Source organism: Microchirus variegatus (genome assembly GCF_963457635.1).
Source record: "Microchirus variegatus genome assembly, chromosome: 6".
NCBI lineage: Eukaryota > Metazoa > Chordata > Actinopteri > Pleuronectiformes > Soleidae > Microchirus > Microchirus variegatus.
In genome coordinates, this window is record NC_139807.1 from 3,462,707 (window position 1) to 3,481,557 (window position 18,851).

At 42.4% G+C, this 18,851-nt stretch overlaps 2 protein-coding genes across 2 annotated transcripts; both read right to left on the reverse strand.

The window, feature by feature from the left end:
* Positions 1–725: 725 nt before the first annotated feature.
* nanos1 (nanos homolog 1) lies at positions 726–2,003 on the reverse strand. The gene has a single exon (XM_083891334.1). It carries the CDS (start codon positions 1,889–1,891, stop codon positions 1,208–1,210), a length of 684 nt encoding a protein of 227 aa, XP_083747460.1. The 5' UTR covers positions 1,892–2,003; the 3' UTR covers positions 726–1,207.
* Positions 2,004–10,307: 8,304 nt separating this feature from the next.
* LOC310928752 (cathepsin Z-like) lies at positions 10,308–12,826 on the reverse strand (the record flags this gene model as incomplete). Its single annotated transcript, XM_083891392.1, has 6 exons — positions 10,308–10,430; positions 10,579–10,741; positions 10,838–10,988; positions 11,065–11,244; positions 12,136–12,299; positions 12,705–12,826. 6 exons carry the CDS (start codon positions 12,824–12,826, stop codon positions 10,308–10,310), a joined length of 903 nt encoding a protein of 300 aa, XP_083747518.1.
* Positions 12,827–18,851: the final 6,025 nt, after the last annotated feature.

The following is an 18,851-nucleotide window of genomic DNA, read 5'->3' on the forward strand; positions in this document are numbered from 1 at the left end:
AGCAAATCTCTCTCTCTCTTCTTTCTTCAATGCAATTGTATTCCTTTGGTAAACAAAACTGTCAGAAATGTGCAGTCCTGCAAGTGACACTTTCAATCATACATTCACAACATTTTTGCATCTCTTTTTTTTTGGATAAGAAAGAACGGGATAATAATAATAATAATAAGTGTGTTTGTTTGTTTACTGACATTCATTTGTTCTTTTTCACCTCCCCAAACACTTGGGGGGGGGGGGGATTTTATATTGTAGAGTAAGAGTGAATACATCAGGGCAAATAAAAAAAAAACAAAAAAACAAAAGACCTGACAGAGAAAAACAAATCCAGTGTGTCACCCTTTATATGGGAATGTAAACATAAAAGAATGTAGGCTATAGCATCTCTCATGTCATGACTGCTTGTAAAGTAAAAACGTAAAAATTCCTCCTCATCACACAGGACTGGAAAAGAGGGTTTGGCTTTGAAACAACTGATTATAACGTTTCCCCAGAGAATATGAGACCCAAACAGAGGCCACATTGTCTTTTCCTTTTTTTTTTCTTTTTTCTTCCTCCCCTGCTTCAATAGATTAGATGTCAACTCTTAAAGCAAGTTGGAAAATATGTTGTGGAGTTTCTCTGGGGCAGATGGGATCAAAGAGCCCCCCCCCCCCCCCCCCCCCCCCTCCCCTCCAGTCAGACACACATACATACGAGTTCTCTTTTAATGACACATTCTTGAGCTTCTTTAATGGCAAAAAACGTAACTTTGGTTTTCTATGACGAGAAAAGAGAAAACAAATTGTGGCGAGCTTAGCTCCCCATACAAAAATACTTGGTAGAAATATGACATTCATCCCTCCTTTTTTCTTGTTGTTGTTGTTGTTGTTGTTGTTTTTGCCAACGTCAGTCAGTGTGTTTCCCTACATGACCAAAATACTTCTCTTAAAATGTATTCACACTCTGATTATAGGTGTATTTATATGCACACGCTCAAATGACTACACGCTAGGAAGGAAAACAAAACAAAAAAATAATAAATCTGATGTATAAAGCATAAAATTATTCTATGTGGATAAATGAACTATAAAAATATAAGAGATCTTAGAGAAATAAAGAGATAGAAATCAATATGTTTTGTGAAACTGGGATAAAAAGGCTAAATTAAAAACAGTCATCTGGAATTTTTGTTCAGTGCAATTCAATTTAACTTTATAGTCTCGTCTGTTTAGAATATTTTCATCCTCTTACCACCCACTGCCCTCCCCCCCTTTAATGGTCGCTGGGATGGCTGGTCTTTTGACAGTGGACAGTATTTTATCGTGTGGGCATTGTCCCCGTTGGCACTGCAGAGGGGACAGGTGTAAGCCCTCAGAATCGGACACACAACCCTGCCGTCGGGAGTCTTGAGGACGTGGGAGCCGTACACCTCCTCCGGCGCTCCGTTATTTCGGCAGAAGACGCAGATTTTCGGCTCCTGCTTGCTCCTGGCCGCGGGTTTGCGCATCTTCCGCTCCACGCCGAACAGATCGAACCCGGCGAAGCTGCCGCCGAAGCCCACCTCCCGCTCCGGCAGCTGGACGCCGAGCTGGTTTTGGAAGGGGCTCAGTATTGCGAAACGCTCCTTCAGGTCCAGGATGGAGGCCGGCGGTGGTGGGCTGCCGGACGGACAGCAGCAGTCCAGGTGGCCGCTCTCCCCGACGCCGCCCGCGATTACGCACGGACACGCCGGGGAATCGTCCAAGCCCAGGGTCGCTTTCAGGGACTCGGTGATGGAGTTGGGGTTCTGGGGCATGCTGAGCTTGTTGTTCTTCGTCACCAGCGTCGTCAGCCCGAGATAGTCGTTCCAGAAATTAAACGTGTAGTCGTAAGGGCTGCGCGCGTTCAAGTAGTTGTGGTTGAGAAAATCCATGGCTCCACTTCTGGTCGTTTCTGTCGCCGCGAGAAGCCGAAACAACCAGCGTTAATCCGTAAAGTCTTTGTAGCCAGTCTTCAAGAATACGGTTCATGTGCAGCGATGTGGTTCTCCTGTGTTCCTGTTATGTTTGAGCGTTCTGCAAAACAGGCTTTCTGGTTATAAGGAGCAGGAGGGCGGGGCGCGCTCTCGCTTCCAAAACCAAGTTTGTGATCAGGTTGAAAGCAGCAGACTCCCTTTTCTCTTCAAAGACACACATTTAGTCCCATTTTCTCGAGGACAACAGCTTTGTCGACATCGCTCATCTTTCTGGCGTTTATAGTTTCATTAATGATTTGAAGAAAAAAAGTTTGGAATAGTTTTGGCTGCGCTTTGCGCACAAAGCCCTCGCCTCTACAGTTAATAATTACATCACCAGCGATGATTGCTGTTTTTGTCCTTTGTCTGTCCCGCACTGCTAAAACATTATCGTTGTTTTCGTGGATCAATATCGCTAACGACTGTACGAGAATATCGTCAACACCAAATGGAGCGTTCACACACACACACACACACACACACACACACACACACACGCACACCTTAACCCTTTGTGCGCCCAGAGCAGATGAGGCCCCCTTTGTTCCATGCTGTGTAACATGCAGCAGGCATCTCCCTCACTGTCCTGGGAGAAACAACCCGTGCCGATGCATCATATTATGTTCACATTTAATCAATAGGAGATAAATATATTAAACAAACCCTCGTGTTTCAGTGTTTCCTCCTACAGAAGAGATTTATGGCTCCATTTTCTGGTTTTCTTTTAGTTCTGACAAGGAAATTAGATCATGGTGTATAAAACAGGGTTCAAGATCACAATAAAGTGCGTTTGCCAGACAAAAAAGGGTTTAAAGCAAAGAGTTATGCATATGTACTATACCTGCATTCATTGTCCGAAAGAGTTCTCTGTTTGTAGGTAAAATAATCCACATAAATGATGTCATTTACACTGGAATCAAAGGTATTTTCTCAGTCAGATTTGTAAAATTATTTCAGGAAGGTAAACAAACCACTTATGACACCTCCACTGTATATTTATTTTTTCAGCCCTGGCAAGAAAACATCATGAAATCAAGAGAAAAACATCACCCCCATCCGTCACAACATGGTGATGTAAACATACAGTAAAAAAAAAAAAAAGAAGAAGCAATGCAAGTCTTCAACAGGGGGCGGCATAGAGCAATTGCAGATCAGTTCATGTCTGTCATCCATTGAATGAATGAGTAAGAGAGGCAGACAAAAGCTGCAGAAATGATGAAGGTGTAAGAATAACATGATGTTTCTTTTACTTTCACAGCCACACTGCATACACTAGTGAATGGAAATCTGATTCATTACGCTATACTATTGTTTTCCACATTAGTGAAGCCACATTAAACAAACAAACATTTGACCTGTAGTGATATTTAACCAGAATGATGTTAAAAACAATCAGACAGTAACTAAGAACTGGGACTATTATATATCCACATGTTTTACACTCACCAGTCACTACCTGTTCCACTGCTTGTAAATGCAAAGACCTCATCAGCCAATCACATCGCTGCAATACATTCAGGCAGACGAACAGGGTCAAGATGACCTGCTGAAGTTCAAACCGAGCGTCAGAATTGAAGTGAGTGAGTGAGTGAGTGTGTGGCATGGTTGTTGTTGTTGTTGTTGTTGTTGCTGCCGTTGCCAGACCAGGTTGGTCAGAGTATTTCAGAAACTGCTGATCTACTGGGATTTTCACACAGACACACGAAAAATGAAATCAGCAGAAGTTCTGCCAGAGGTCAGAGGAGAACGGGCAGACTGATTTGAAATGACAGAACTCCAACAGTCACTCAAGGAACCCTCTCGTTACGACCAAGGCATGCACACTGTTAGAAATGTTCCTGTAATAAAACAGTAAAGAACAGGCAGCTGGGTTGCCATTATGTTACTGTAAAATTAACATCTTTTTACTGTCACTGAAATGTACAGTTTTGTCCTGTAAATGAAAAATACAATGTTAACTGATATCTAATTAAATTCATTGTGTCTTTAATTTATTAATTTTCATTTAAATTGATTAAATGACTATTTAGATTGTATTATTTGTACATTTCAATAATCTATTAAAAAAAATATGATTGCAAACATTTAAAGGCACTTTTGTTAAGAAAAACATGTTACATGCAACAGGGAAAATGGATAATTTCCTGAATTTCAAAAATTCATTAAAATTATTCCTTAAGAGGTTTGCAAATATTTTCAACGGATCCTTGTTCAGGGCGATGCCGACTATTATGATGGTAAATTTCAAGTCATTTCGAGATACTTTTTGTTTTCAAGAAGAAAGTCAGCTCACTGTCAAAGAGCATCAGGGCAAATGGATGATTTCCTGATTTTCAAAAAAATCCTTAAAATTATTCCCTAAAGAGCTATGCAAATATTTTCAAGGACTCCTTGTTCAGGGCGATGCTGACCATTATGATGGTAAATTTCGAGTCATTCAAAGATACTTTTTGTTTTCAAGAAGAAAGTCAGCTCACTGTCAAAGTGCATCAAGGAAAATGTATCATTTCCTAAATTTCAAAAATTCATGAAAATTATTCCTTAAGAGCTTTGCAAATATTTTCAAGGACTCCTAGTTCAGGGCGATGCCGACCATCATGATGGTAAATTTTGAGTCATTCCGAGATACTTTTTGTTTTCGAGAAGAAAGTCAGCTCACTGTCAAAGTGCATCAGGGCAAATAGATCATTTCCTGATTTTCAAAAAAATCATTAAAATTATTCCTTAAGAGCTTTGCAAATATTTTCAAGGGCTCCTTGTTCAGGGTGATGCCGACTATTATGATGGTAAATTTCAAGTAATTCCGAGATACTTTTTGTTTTTTTGAAGAAAGTCAGCTCACTGTCAAAGTACATCAGGGAAAATGTATGATTTCCTGAATTTCAAAAATTCATAAAAATTATTCCCTAAGAGGTTTTCAAATATTTTCAAGGGCTCCTTGTTCAGGGCGATGCCGACTATTATGATGGTAAATTTCAAGTAATTTCGAGATACTTTTTGTTTTCGAGAGGAAAGTCAGCTCACTGACAAAGAGCATCAGGTCAAATGGATGAATTCCTGATTTTCAAAAAAATCATTAAAATTATTCCTTAAGAGGTTTGCAAATATTTTCAAGAGCTCCTTGTTCAGGGCTATGCCGACTATTATGATGGTAAATTTCAAGTCATTCTGAGATACTTTTTGTTTTTTTGAAGAAAGTCAGCTCACTGTCAAAGTGCATCAGGGAAAATGTATAATTTCCTGAAATTCAAAAATTCATGAAAATTATTCCTTAAGAGGTTTGCAAATATTTTCAAGGACTCCTAGTTCAGGGCGATGCCGACTATTATGATGGTAAATTTTGAGTCATTCCGAGATACTTTTTGTTTTCGAGAAGAAAGTCATCTCACTGACAAAGTGCATCAGGGCAAATAGATCATTTCCTGATTTTCAAAAAAATCATTAAAATTATTCCTTAAGAGCTTTGCAAATATTTTCAAGGGCTCCTTGTTCAGGGTGATGCCGACTATTATGATGGTAAATTTCAAGTAATTCCGAGATACTTTTTGTTTTTTTGAAGAAAGTCAGCTCACTGTCAAAGTACATCAGGGAAAATGTATGATTTCCTGAATTTCAAAAATTCATAAAAATTATTCCCTAAGAGGTTTTCAAATATTTTCAAGGGCTCCTTGTTCAGGGTGATGCCGACTATTATGATGGTAAATTTCAAGTCATTCCGAGATACTTTTTTTTTTGGAGAAGAAAGTCAGCTCACTGTCAAAGTGCATCATGGCAAATGGTTCATTTCCTGAATTTCAAAAATTCATTAAAATTATTCCTTAAGAGGTTTGCAAATATTTTCAAGAGCTCCTTGTTCAGGGCGATGCCGACTATTGTGATGGTAAATTTCAAGTCATTCTGAGATACTTTTTGTTTTTGTGAAGAAAGTCAGCTCACTGTCAAAGTGCATCAGGGAAAATGTATAATTTCCTGAAATTCAAAAATTCATGAAAATTATTCCTTAAGAGGTTTGCAAATATTTTCAAGGACTCCTAGTTCAGGGCGATGCCGACTATTATGATGGTAAATTTCAAGTAATTCAGAGATACTTTTTGTTTTTTTGAAGAAAGTCAGCTCACTGTCAAAGTGCATCAGGTCAAATGGATCATTTCCTGATTTTCAAAAATTCATGAAAATTATTCCTTAAGAGGTTTTCAATTATTTTCAACACATCCTTGTTCAGGGCGATATATATACTGACAGTATGACGCGTGGTAAATCACTATGCATGTCTTTCTATTGTGCTACATGTGCACATCACTGGAACGTCTGACACGGTACAGTACAACCGACTGAACCCCGGATGTCTTGCGCCATTTGTTTTCATTATGAACCGCCTGTTATGTGACTATACATTTCACAATGCATCTCGGCAATAATCCTGTCAAATCGCAGCACGGCGGGCACTCCATCAGCTGCAGGAATAATACCCCCCCCCCCCCCCCCCCATTCCATCCAATTCTGATTTCTCGAGGCAGAATGGAGAAGGTGTACTGTTGCAGGCAGGACTGCTGTCCTGAACCAGTCCACTCACCACGGGCCTCTGATCTTGTGATGAAGTGGGCAGCTCTGGAATGTGGAAGCAGCCCTCTTGAAACAACGATAACACGAGTGACTGGTGTTCTAATTAAAACTTCCAGGGGGGGGGGGGGTGTGCGGTGGGGAGGGGGAGGCTGCACGAACTCACTGACTCAGAAGATTCACGTTTATTTTTAAGGGTTCTAATAAGAATGCACTATCTTCAGAGACAGAGTGATAAAGGCAGAAGGGGGGAAAAAAAGCACGGTTCAGTGACCTCTGATGTCTCAGAAACTCTTTTCACATTTCTGTTCTGTCTGTTCAGCGAGTTAGTTTGAAATAGTATTGACTGGCTTTTTTTTTTCTTTTTTTTTTTTTTCACTCTGCAGCCCCCCTGTTCAGCCAGAGCAAAATATGAATTTTATGATGAAGCATTAATAATGGATGCTATCGCCAATTATTATTTTTTTTCTTTCTGCAAGCCAGGGCAGATTGTGTGAGCAGATTCTCTGTGTTGCTGCAGTGTAACTGAAATATTCATGGCACACATTATTCCTTAATTTTGTTGTGACTAAGAGGGATTAATACTCGTCCATTAGCCGGAGCTAATTCTGCAGCCGCCTTGAGGTTGAACGGACAAGGAAGTGAGATTAGCGGTGGGATGATGCATAACATCAGCAGGGGGGGTGGGGGTGTTGGGGGAGAGGGGAGGGGGGGGCGGCTGTGGCTGTAAATCGATTTAGGAATCACACTGACTAAGCGATTGTTTTGGTGTGTGTGTGTGTGTGTGTGTGTGTGTGTGTGTGTGTGTGTGTGTGTGTGTGTGTGTGTGTGTGTGTGTGTGTGTGTGTGTGTGTGTGTGTGTTATCTGACATCATGAAAAGTTGTGGCTGCCAGAGGGGGATACTTTATTTTTTTAATGATCAAATCATATTTCCTGCATGAGCTCATTAGCAATAATAAGCGACTTTACATCTAAATGTTTGCTGTTTGCGTTTATAATGCGATGCAAATTCAGTCAGACGAGCCTCATGTGGAGGATCGTGGTGTGATGATTTGTGATTTATTCCACTGTGTGAGGTTAATTTCTATATTATTATTATTATTATCATAATATATACTGTTCCTCATGCCATATACTTAGAAAAAACAGAACTAGAATAAAAAAAAAGGTTGTCCAATTCATATTTCACAGAATAAATGAATGATTCATGGAATGCATGAAGGACAGGAATCTGCCTTCATTTTATTTTCATTTTTTTACATCTACTCACTGCCAGACAGTAATAATTTAAATGTATCATTCAGGCATGTTTTTAATCTTTAACATCAGATATGGTGTCTGTAGACTCGCAGAGAACAGATTTGTTTTCTGTGAAATACCACAGTATGCTCTGTGGCTGTCTGGCTCTCCCTTTGTTCTCCGGTTGCTTATGTTGGGAGGCAAGTTTCAGCAGTGGCCTTGGGAAAGCGAACGCGTCGGGGAAGGATTACACAAAGCACGCTACTCGGGTAAAGCTTTTTCTGCGCAATTCCCCCGCGCTGCATGCTGCTCGCGGCGTCTGCCATGGCTACATCATTACAAATAAAAGTTTATCATCATTATTTATCGTTACGGACGCCTTGCTCGGTGATACATTACAGGTGAATATTCCCCTCCAACTCCATTTAAGCTGATAATCCAGGCCTGTAGTATAACCGGTAACACTGTTTTCATATAGCGAAAGGCCGTCCTCCATCTCTGTGTTTTCAGAGCAACATATTGATCACAGAAAACAATGCATAATGGGATTGCAGGAATTGCTGAAAAATCCATTTTGCCATACCAATTGCTGTAATGAAGATAAATGCTGAATCACCTGGTATGAAAATGGCTCGTGTGCAATTGCAGCCTGCATCAGTTATATGTATAGATGTATGTATAATACTTTATGATTACTTGCCTATTTCTTTTTTGAGCATTACACCCAAAGTGCGCCATGTGTTTCCAATCACCGCCCATTTGAGCTGTGTTTCTGTTTATGCAAATGAGGAAAACATGCAGGAAATTTAATCAGAGCGCAAATTAAATTCCATGTGAAAGATTGCTGAAGGGCGGGGGCTCCGTCGCATAATATTGAGCAGCCAAATTGTTTAATATTTGTTTTTTCTTGCAGCAGCAGCAGCAGCGGCGGGCCTCCGCTCGGACACACCACAGCTTTATAGGCTTAAGGTTTGCCTTGGTTTTTGGAGCTTCAAGTTAAGATTGCTGCTTAAGGTCTGATTATTCTTTGTCCTCCCCAGAGATGCAGATTGGAAACTGCAGTTAATGGGAAACATTTCCATATCAGCAGTGAAGCACTACAGCTTGTGTTTGTTCATTTTTATTATTGCTGCATCCCCTGAACCAAATATCTGAAGTGCTCAGTTTTCTTTTGTTCCCCCAGCTGAACACCAAGAAAAACGGGCTCCTCATAATTGCATATGAACTCAGAGGATGCCATTGTGCTGCGGCATGTGCTGCCGTTGATAAGCAGTGATTAAACTGAATGTTACTCCGGGAGCATGACAGAACTGAAACTAATAAAGCATGTCAGTCAATAAAGGGAGGTGGGTCTGTTCATCAAGCTCGGAGATGTAGCGCAAAACAAGTGTCATTCACAGCCTCTGAAAACAACTGGCTTGGTGCAGTTCTCTCCAGTGACCTGGAGTCTCAAAGGACAAGAGGGCTTTTGAAGTCATTAGTGCAACAGAAAACTATTCATGTGGAGATTTAGCCCACAGTTTATATTGTACACTTGTACCAGATGAGATGCCCTGAGTCATGGCATTTCAGATGGCAAGAGGTTCTAAAGATGGCCACAGTTATCTTTCTACGGTTGTAAAATATTCAAAAATGTAGGATGATCGGTACAACATGACATGCAATAGGTGGAGGCAAAAAGCAGAGTTGTGCCATTCATTAGTCCCATAATCACAATGATTCATAATTATCATTGCACAGACCTTAAGGCCACATTATACTTCTCCGACTGCGTATGAGTTATCCGACTGCGCAACCACGGAGACGACTCGAGCCTTCATACTTCTGCGTCGTGGTGACGGATACGCGCTGCAATTTCCCGCCCGATCAGTAGGGGTCGCTGCGCAAGGTTGTTGTGCTTCTGGCTACAGTGAGCAATGGCGTCGAGAGAGAAAGACTGTTGTTGTTGAAACAGTGGCCGTTTCTCACTTTTCTGTGTCACTGAACGCAGTTTTAAGATAATTTAAGTCGAGAAATTGGCCATTTAGAGTCTAAACATGTGCCGTGTGTTTTAAGATATGTATTTATATTTTGGCAGCGGCGTTGTCGGCGGGGATCAGCTCCGCCTCTGTGGACGCTCGGATGCACACTGTGAGTCGGCACAGAGCAGCTTCGCTCGGCCTGTCCTGAGGACCAATCGCAGCTCTTGCCGTCTCCGATGTCCCTTGATGGAGTGACGGACACTTAAAAAATATTTTGTGCAGTCGGAGACGACGCAGAGGCTCTTCGACAGTCTCTGCGTAACCTACGTAGAGCACTTTACGCAGGAGTATAATTTGGGCTTTAGTCTCAACAGGAGTCACTAAGACCTGAATCCCACACCAATCAAAACACATGGGCGTTCAAATAAAGGGCAAATTTAAAGTTGCTTCTCGGACCTTCACATTTTCCAGGGAGAGCAAGTGAACGTCACTGGCAAATCATTGTGCAACTTTATCAGTATTAAACCCAGATGTTAAAAGTAGGATTGGAATATTTATTTAAATACACATTTCATTAATAGGAATCAGGTACAATCACGTCTCCATACATGCAGTCCTCCTCCAAGGCAAGATTATACAGGCTTCCACTTTCTTCCTTGTAGGCACTCGTCACAATCCTGAGCCAGCCCTTCTCACCCTAGAGGTAGAGGAAATAAAAGAGAAAAACACCACACGGGGTCAATGGGATCAAGCAAATGCACGTCATTCCAATTTCTTAAATGCCAAGTTTAAAAAGCTACTGAACCATGCAACACTCAAGCTGTCGGGTCACCGTCACGACTCACCCACGGCTCTCCCCACGAGTTGCGCACAATCCAGTATTCAGTGCCGTTCTCCGCTCCCCACCCGGCCACGGTAACAATGTGGTTGATGTCAGCAGACTCCACGAACTCGGAGTACAGTCCCCCAGTGTATGCGTCAAGTTTCTCTGTGGCCATGATTCCACAGCTGGAGGGATGAGAGATTCAGTTAAAAATTGTGTAAACACTAAAGCCTTCACACTCGATAACTGTGGGAAAACAGAACACTTCAGCGTTAACAAACCTGATCGGTCCGCCCATGAAGATCTCTGCCTTCATAGCTTCCCGTCCACTAATGGCTCCGTAGTCGCCCACCATCCACAGAGTGTAGTTTCGCACGACGTTGCACTCCCCAAATGTTGTGCAAGTCCCACACGCGTTGAAAAGTCTGCATTCTGGAGGACCACCGACAAGTTAAAGTAGTCTTTACGCATGGATTTATCGGTTGAAGTGAATGACGCGAGCACTTACTCTGGTCAATCGCCTGGTAGTTGTTGCAGGTTTCGTCCGGGATGCCATGACTGTGCGCATACTCCCACACCCCGCCGTGGTCCCCGCCGTGGCAGGTGCCGGACTCGGCGCAGTCGAGCACATGTTGGACGGACAGATACGCAGACGGCCACGCTCCTCTACGCTTGATGTTTATGCGATCTGTAGAGCGGCAGCAACAGTCAAACTTTCAGTATGCAAGCAGTGAAAAAAAAAGTTAAAGATATAGTCAAAGTACAGGACGAGCCTTTCTGGAAGGCATTCATACAGTGATGTGTTAGGGTGGTCAGTTTTTAAATCAAAATAATCACCTCAACTTGGAACTTGAAGCCTAAACCCTTAAAATCCATTTGAGGTGAAACTATACAGCCTAGAAGCACAGATTGTCAAGTACTGACTGTATTCCAGCAGAGGGCGTTACACTCACTAAGTGCAAGATCTTGAACCAAGTTATGGTCCCTTTGTTTACATAATCTGAGGCCAATAACTTTAGAATTTTGAGTCAGTTCTAATTAATTAAAAGGTGAAGTAAGTAGTTTATAGTGCCATCTAGAGAAGAGGCTGAAATTTACAACAAAGAACTGCTCCTCTGCTCACCCCCTCCCTTCCCTGAGCGCTACGGTGTCCTCAGCCGGTCAGATGTCGTCGAGCTACCGCCGCCGTAGCAGACGAAGCGGAGAGAGTGGAGGCGGGACTTCCGCTACAAGTAAAGCGACTCTTGATTTGTTCTCTCGCGTTTGTCCTTACAGGCTCCGGTAGAAACATGGCGTCTCGCTGCTAACAGTGGCTATGCAACCGCGACCATGTTATTTTACATGACTTTTTGAAACACTACGAAAATTAAACAAAAACTATGATACAGCGACTAGACAACGCAGGAGCACATTATATATAATAAAGTGGATTTTGGGTTGTATAAACCCATAAATACTACAGTGTCCCTTTAAGTTATATTCAGATCCAAATGAGCATCACGACAAAGCAGAACCCTAAATAATCTACCACTTGTGATACCAAAGGCAAAACAGTGAAGTCGATGTGCAAGAAACTTACCAGCCATTGCACTAGTGGTACCGTGAGCCCAACAGGAGCCACAGTATTGAGGGATGTGCTGGTTACGAGTCGTGCTAGCGTAGTTAACGCCATTCACGTTCCTCCAATCCCAGGACTTGGGCAGCTGAGCGAGGTTCAGGAGTTCACGAGGGCGAACTGCAGTTCTGGAAGAGACGGTAGTCGTGTCAAATACAGCAGTTGAAGTTTGACAGGTTCTTAGTGACAGCCTGTCAAATATCTACGCACACACACACCTCAGGAGGGTTACTATGGTGAGCAGAGAAATAAAGAAAAACCCACAGCAATGTAAGAGTACACTGCTTTGACAAGCCTCACCACAAATAAGGTGTCTGAGGAATTTGGTCAAATATGCATTTTTCAGCCAAGTCTAGAACTAATCCCCACCGACTACCAAGAGAATAAAAAAAAAAGACTGGTGTCAGTGACCAAGTCTCCAAGGAAACTCAACAAAAACCAAGAAGATGTGCGCAGATTTGACATCTCGCAAACCCACATTCTGACCTAATTATAACAATTATAGAGCGAGAAAATGCTACGTGACAACTCACTTCACTCCAAAGCCGGGTTTCCTTGGCACCGGCTGGTAACAACTCGGCCTCGCACGGTAAAAGTGTCGTCCAGAAACGACGAGCGTCAAGAGCATGAACACAAAAACGGACAGTTGAGCCATGTTGAGCCACACAGCGCCAAAAAAAAACATGGTTCCCAACAACTCTGGTTTGATATTTATAGTCCACAAGAGACACTTGACAGGCCACACACACACACTCAAACACACACATCATCTAGCCAATCAAGCATTATTGATCACACCTGGGAGCCACCTCCAGGTGCATTATGGACAATCACCACCACACTTTAAATAGAACACACTCACATCGTATGCTTGATCCAGAGAGGATCCAGAGGACACTATGCCTGTGAAGGAAAGCCATAATTTGGACGGGTCTGACAGTAGTGGGTTCCAGCTCAAATGAACGTGAACAAACACTGAATCGACAATAAATTTGCGTTGCCAGTTGGTGGCGGTAATGTGCGCATGTATTGTTTGCCAATAATAAACAGAAGAAGAAGAAAACAAATTTTCTTTGGATTTTAAAGTGACAGTGGCTTTTACTGACAAGATGAAGTTGGATAAAGTCAAATCAGATGTATGTATTTAATGTCTTTGAAGAAAATAAAGTCAACTTTAATGATCTGACTCCACTGTCGGACATGTCATTGTGAGGATATGAATATTTTGAAGGAGCTGTAATTAAGGAGTAAAATCAAATCATGTTACCAGTAATTACCAAGTATTTTTTTTCCCCAGAAGCTTTAAAGGTGCATTATGAAATAAATCTAAAGCAACTGGCCGTAAAAAATCCTCCTTATATGTCACACAGACTCAGGAATAATGTTCATATAACAAACTGAACTCACCAACAACAACAGTAGAGACAAAATATTCGCATTAAAAAATATATTTTGCAGACTGCAAATCATGTTTGTGTTTTGAAATCATGTTTTGGCATGTGGCGCCACCTACCGCCGTCTACCAATCATTGCAGTCAGTAGAGTCTCAGTTGCCGAGCAACCACGGGTTGCCAGTGACGTCAAAAGACGAAACCTAAAAGACCTCTGTATTTTGAATTCGAATGTAGTAACCGTTTTTGGCCACAATCTTACATATGGCACCTTTAAAATTAAAGGTATGATCCTTCGTCTTTTTGTTGATGCTTTTACAGCCTCTTGGACTTTATCAGGCATCGCTGTGAGGCTGCAAAACATCAGAGCGTGGTAGTAATTTGGCTGCCTGCCTGCCGCCCTCTCCAATCTGCAGGAATAGAAAGTCATATTTAATGCGCTGATTAAAATCTAATCCCTCTTTGTGAGTCGGAGATGAAAGTAATTTCCATGTAATGGAGACTATTAATATTTAGATATAGAAAGGAAACTCGAGCCCACATTTGCAGTCAGCTGGAAGGACGGTAAAGGAAAATGTGTGCTCGTGTGCTCGAAACAAAAGGGCTGAAATGCGTTCAGTTTAATTCTCCTTCAGTTAACATTTTTCCTTTATTCTCACATAAATCTATATTTGTGTAATTCATACTTACGCCATTCAAACGCTGTCAATTAACGCAGTGTGGCCAAAAACTATAGCGACATACATATTTAAACCTGTTTGACACGATGACGGTTGATAAAAGAATGGTTTCCGCGCCGCTTGGCGTTGAGGAGGTTGCGTGGCGCGCACGGAGCCCTGACCTCAACCCCCAATTTGACACCTCGGGGATGAACTAGAGCGCCATGTGTGAGCCAGACCTTATCAGAGAACATCACCAGTGTTGGATCTCGCTAATGCTCTCGTGGCTGAATGGAAGCAAATCCCTGCAGCGAGGATCAAAACTCCCATAGAAAGCCTCAAACCAGAAGTGTAGGTGCTGTTAGCAGCAGATTATGACCCCACGGTTTTTGAATGAGGTTTTCAAACACCCACGTCTGTAGAGCCGTGTGTGTGTGTGTTTTTGGCTCTCCGAATACTGTAGGCTGTGCGGAGTGACCATGCGTCCTTAGATGTATCATTGTTGCATTAGGTTGGAAAGCCTGAAGCATCCATACAAATAATGTTCACCTTTTAACTATCAAATGAACACTTGTTTATTCTTGGTGGTCAGAAGTTGGAATTTAACAACTCAGAAAGTTGAAGCAACCTTGCCAACCCCCGAGGACATGGGAATCCAAGATTACACTTTTCCAAGGCTAAATTATTATCCTTGGAAATGTTGCTACGCTGTTTGTGTCAGCAAAAAAATCCTGTGTCGAGTGTTGTTTTCGACTGATTTAGCTAACAACGGCTAACAGTGGCTACGTTTGCGTCCTTTTTTTTTTTTTCAGACTTTCACTGACTCACAATTTCTGACCTCTGAAATAATTCTACATTTTGAGGGACTTTGTTTTGGTCAAACACCTTAAGGATGAAGCACCACAGCAGTTCTATCACCCTGCCAAAACAGCCCTTTTTAGAACACTCAATTTTGAGTGCCTGTCTCTTTAAATGCAAATGAGACACAGGAAACTACGTCAGTGTCGCTGAGGCACCGGCAGCTAACAGCAGTTAGCATTTGGAAAAGCCATCGTTTGCCGACTCTAGCAGGCACATTGCCGTCGTATACGAAATGTACCCACTGGACACGTAAATCCTCTGAGGCTGGAAGTTTGCGTAGGACTCTGGGCTGCACTGTGGAGCCAAGATTTCCCGGATTTCTGGTTTTCGGAAACTCTTGTTTGTGTTTTTTACGGACAAAGCGGAGCTCAGTGAGACAAACATTCCAGGAACTTTGCTTATCGTGACGTCCCAGTGAGCGCGGAAGTCAACATTGTGCGTTTTGTCTCCTGTACTTGGACTGAGGAGGACCACAAAAACATGAGTGAGTCATCTTTTTTCACACTTTGGTGACTGGTAGGGCCTCCAGAGTCCCAAATATCAGTATTAAAATGATTAAAAAGTTGATTTTGCATAATATGGGACCTTTAAGTGGTAGAGCAGGTTGTGGGCAGAGGTTCAATCCCCAGCTCCTCTACTTTATGTGTTTCACAGCATGATGTATAGACAAAACACTACATACTGATGGATTGTATGAATTTGCATGTGGATAGTAATCTAAAGCACTTTTGGTGATCAGGACTAAAATTATTCATAACAAACAATAACAAAATGAATTTTTGTTTTTCATGTCACACTCTACAGGGTTTAAATAATCTTAAATCCCCTCCTGGTATTTATGATTGGCTCACTCCACTCGTATGATACTGTGCTTCACACACGTACACACACACAAAAACCACGTCAGATCCAAGTTAATCAATGACTCAGTCCCTGACATGACGGCTTGTTACAGGGGCATCGGTGTGATATCGCCATGATTAGCATCGTTAGCTGCCTTCATGAGCATGTCCCCTACCTCATTAACGTCAACAACATCATTAGCGCGCGCTGGCGAGCCAGGTGATTGATCTGTGTGTAAGCGAGTGCGTTTGTGCATGTGGGCGCATGAGCACTTAGGAGTTGGTGAGAATGCCTGTGCGTGCATGTGGAGCAGATAATATCCGCGCTCGCCGATCTGTGGGAAACTTGGAGGTCAGCTGAGCTCCTCTGGCATTTCCTGAAATAGACGCGTCAAAACCCACATGTTCTCCGCTCACCTGTCAAATATCGGAAAAGCAGAGAAACATCAAATAAGTGGACAGGTCACTCGCAGGAGCAGGCGATGGCAGGTTTTTTTTTACCGGCAGCTCCAGTCAAACCTTTCATGTAACTGTATTGACAGAACAGACAAACATGTGGAGCCCCGGTGTTCAAGATCAGATTTAAACCCCAGAAAATGTCAATTACAGCCCTGTGGTAGCAGCTTACTTTATCTCATAACACCCTTTTAAAATCATATATATATAGATTCTGGAATCTCTACGTATAAAGTTGCAACATGTTCAATTTGCCTGGATACTGAAAGAGTCTCACCCAGACTATGGGCCAATTCCAATTCCTATCTTAACCCTCAATCTTAACCCTCAAGCTCAACCCTTAAGGCCACATTATACTTCTCCGCCTTCATACTTCTGCGTCGTGGTGACGGATAGGCGCTGCAATTTCCCACCCGATCAGTAGGGGTCGCTGCGCAAGGTTGTTGTGCTTTTGGCTACAGTGAGCAATGGCGTCCGAGGGAGAAAGACTGTTGTTGTTGTTGAAACAGTGGCCGTTTGTCACTTTTCTGTGTCCCGGAACGCAGTTTTAAGATAATTTGAGGCGAGAAATTGGCCATTTAGAGTCTAAACATGTGCTGTGTGTGTTAAGATATGACGTATTTATAGTTCGGCAGCGAAGAAGTCGGCGGTGTTCAGCTCCACCCTCTGTGGACGCTCGGTGCTCACTGTGAGCCAGCACAGAGCAGCTTAGCTCGGCCTGTCCTGAGGACCAATCGCAGCTCTTGCCGTCTCCGTTGTCCCTTGACGGAGTGACGGACACTTAAAAAATATTCCGTGCAGCCGGAGACGACGCAGAGGCTCTACAACAGGTTCTGCGTCGACGCAGAGGACTCTGCGTAGCCTACTCAGAGCACTTTACGCAGGAGTATAAATTAGGCTTTAATCTTAACTGGCCCTCAAAACCAAGTGTTGAGGGTTATTTTGTCACTTAGAAATGGGACACCCCTTAAATGCAGATCCGTCTGTCAGTCAAGTTATTAGGTTGTCAGTTAGTTATAAGATGATACTCATACAAATACCACGACCACGGACATATTCAGCTGACAGTTACCACACACCACGGCTTATTGAAAAGTAAACCATAACAAGCGATCGCTTGTCCGCACCGGCCGGCTATTGACAAAAGATCGTAAAATAAAAAATAAATGTTACGCAACAATGACGTCAGTAATCCATAAAATGGGCCTAAACTAAGATAATACAATGGTTTTCATCATTTTTTTTATATCTCTATTAACAAATACAATACTAAATTTGTAGCGTACTCGTTTCGCTGCTTTCGGCGCCATCTTTGTTCTGTCAAAACACGCAAAGCATTCTGGGTAGCCCTTGCTCCCAAGGGTGGTCTCGGAAAAATCTCAATATTGAGGGCGATACAGCCCTTAAACTTGGCCCTCAACTTAATTTTTCTGAGAATCGGGACAGCATTTTTGAGATTGAGGGTTAAGCAAGGAATTCGAATTCACCGTATGTCTTTTGAGAATGTTAGGGAAATGAAAATGTCTCTCACATTGGTCATGTGACCTGTGTATACTCTACGTGATGTAACCTACACATGTATGTACTTTAATCAGATGTGATATTTTACATAGAAGCAGAAGTTTTGGGGACAAAATGTCATTAATCGACATCACTGTCTGTTTTGAGGAGTTACAAGGATTTTGTTGTGGTTTCAGGGTATTTTTTTCTTTTTGAAAGGGGAGTTTTCAATATTTTTATAATATTTTCTTTAACAATTTGACTATTGCTTTAAGAAATATTGCAAAATCGTACCTCATACACAGATATGTGTTATGGTGTAGTTTGGCTGAATCCAGATCTTGATCAGTAATGACACTGTGGGAAACTGGGAGGCCCTGGTTGGAGGCTTGCGCTCCTTGAGTGCTTTCTCTACATCTCTATGGGAATATTTACATTTCGTTATCAACTCGGAACCTGAACGTTGTCTTACCCGAAATAAGGTCAACGTAATCGGATAATTTGGTGCCCGTGACAACGAAAAACGTTTCACAAAGACAAAAGAGTTCTTCCGCGCTGCGCTGCACCGGTTGACTTTCTTCGCCGTTTGTAGTGCAAATCTCTTGTCATCTCAAAAGCGCTCACATTTTCCAGTTGAGGAGTTTTCAAAGGCTCCGTACCGAGCTCCTGCCTCAGCGGTGAAACCACCTGTCCTGCACAGGCTAATCCCTCAGCCTCTAAGTTCACTGTCGGGGGGGGGTGAACTTTTGATTGGCTCAACAGGTGATCACAAAGCAGCGGCGATGACAGACTTGTTAAGTGCATTTTAGTCGTAAATGGTTTTTAATAGAGCATCGGGATATGGTCAGAGGAACTTAAACTCCGTGGAATGGAGGCTCAGAGGAAGCCCCGCTGATCTCCACCGGTCATGTCATAAAGCCGATAATGTCGACGGCCGCTGCGGTTCATGAGATGTGAGGCGCGAGGAATGA

Excerpts from the sequence above, each read along its gene's own strand:
- nanos1 (XM_083891334.1), bottom strand. The coding sequence starts at position 1,891 with ATGGATTTTCTCAACCACAACTACTTGAACGCGCGCAGCCCTTACGAC.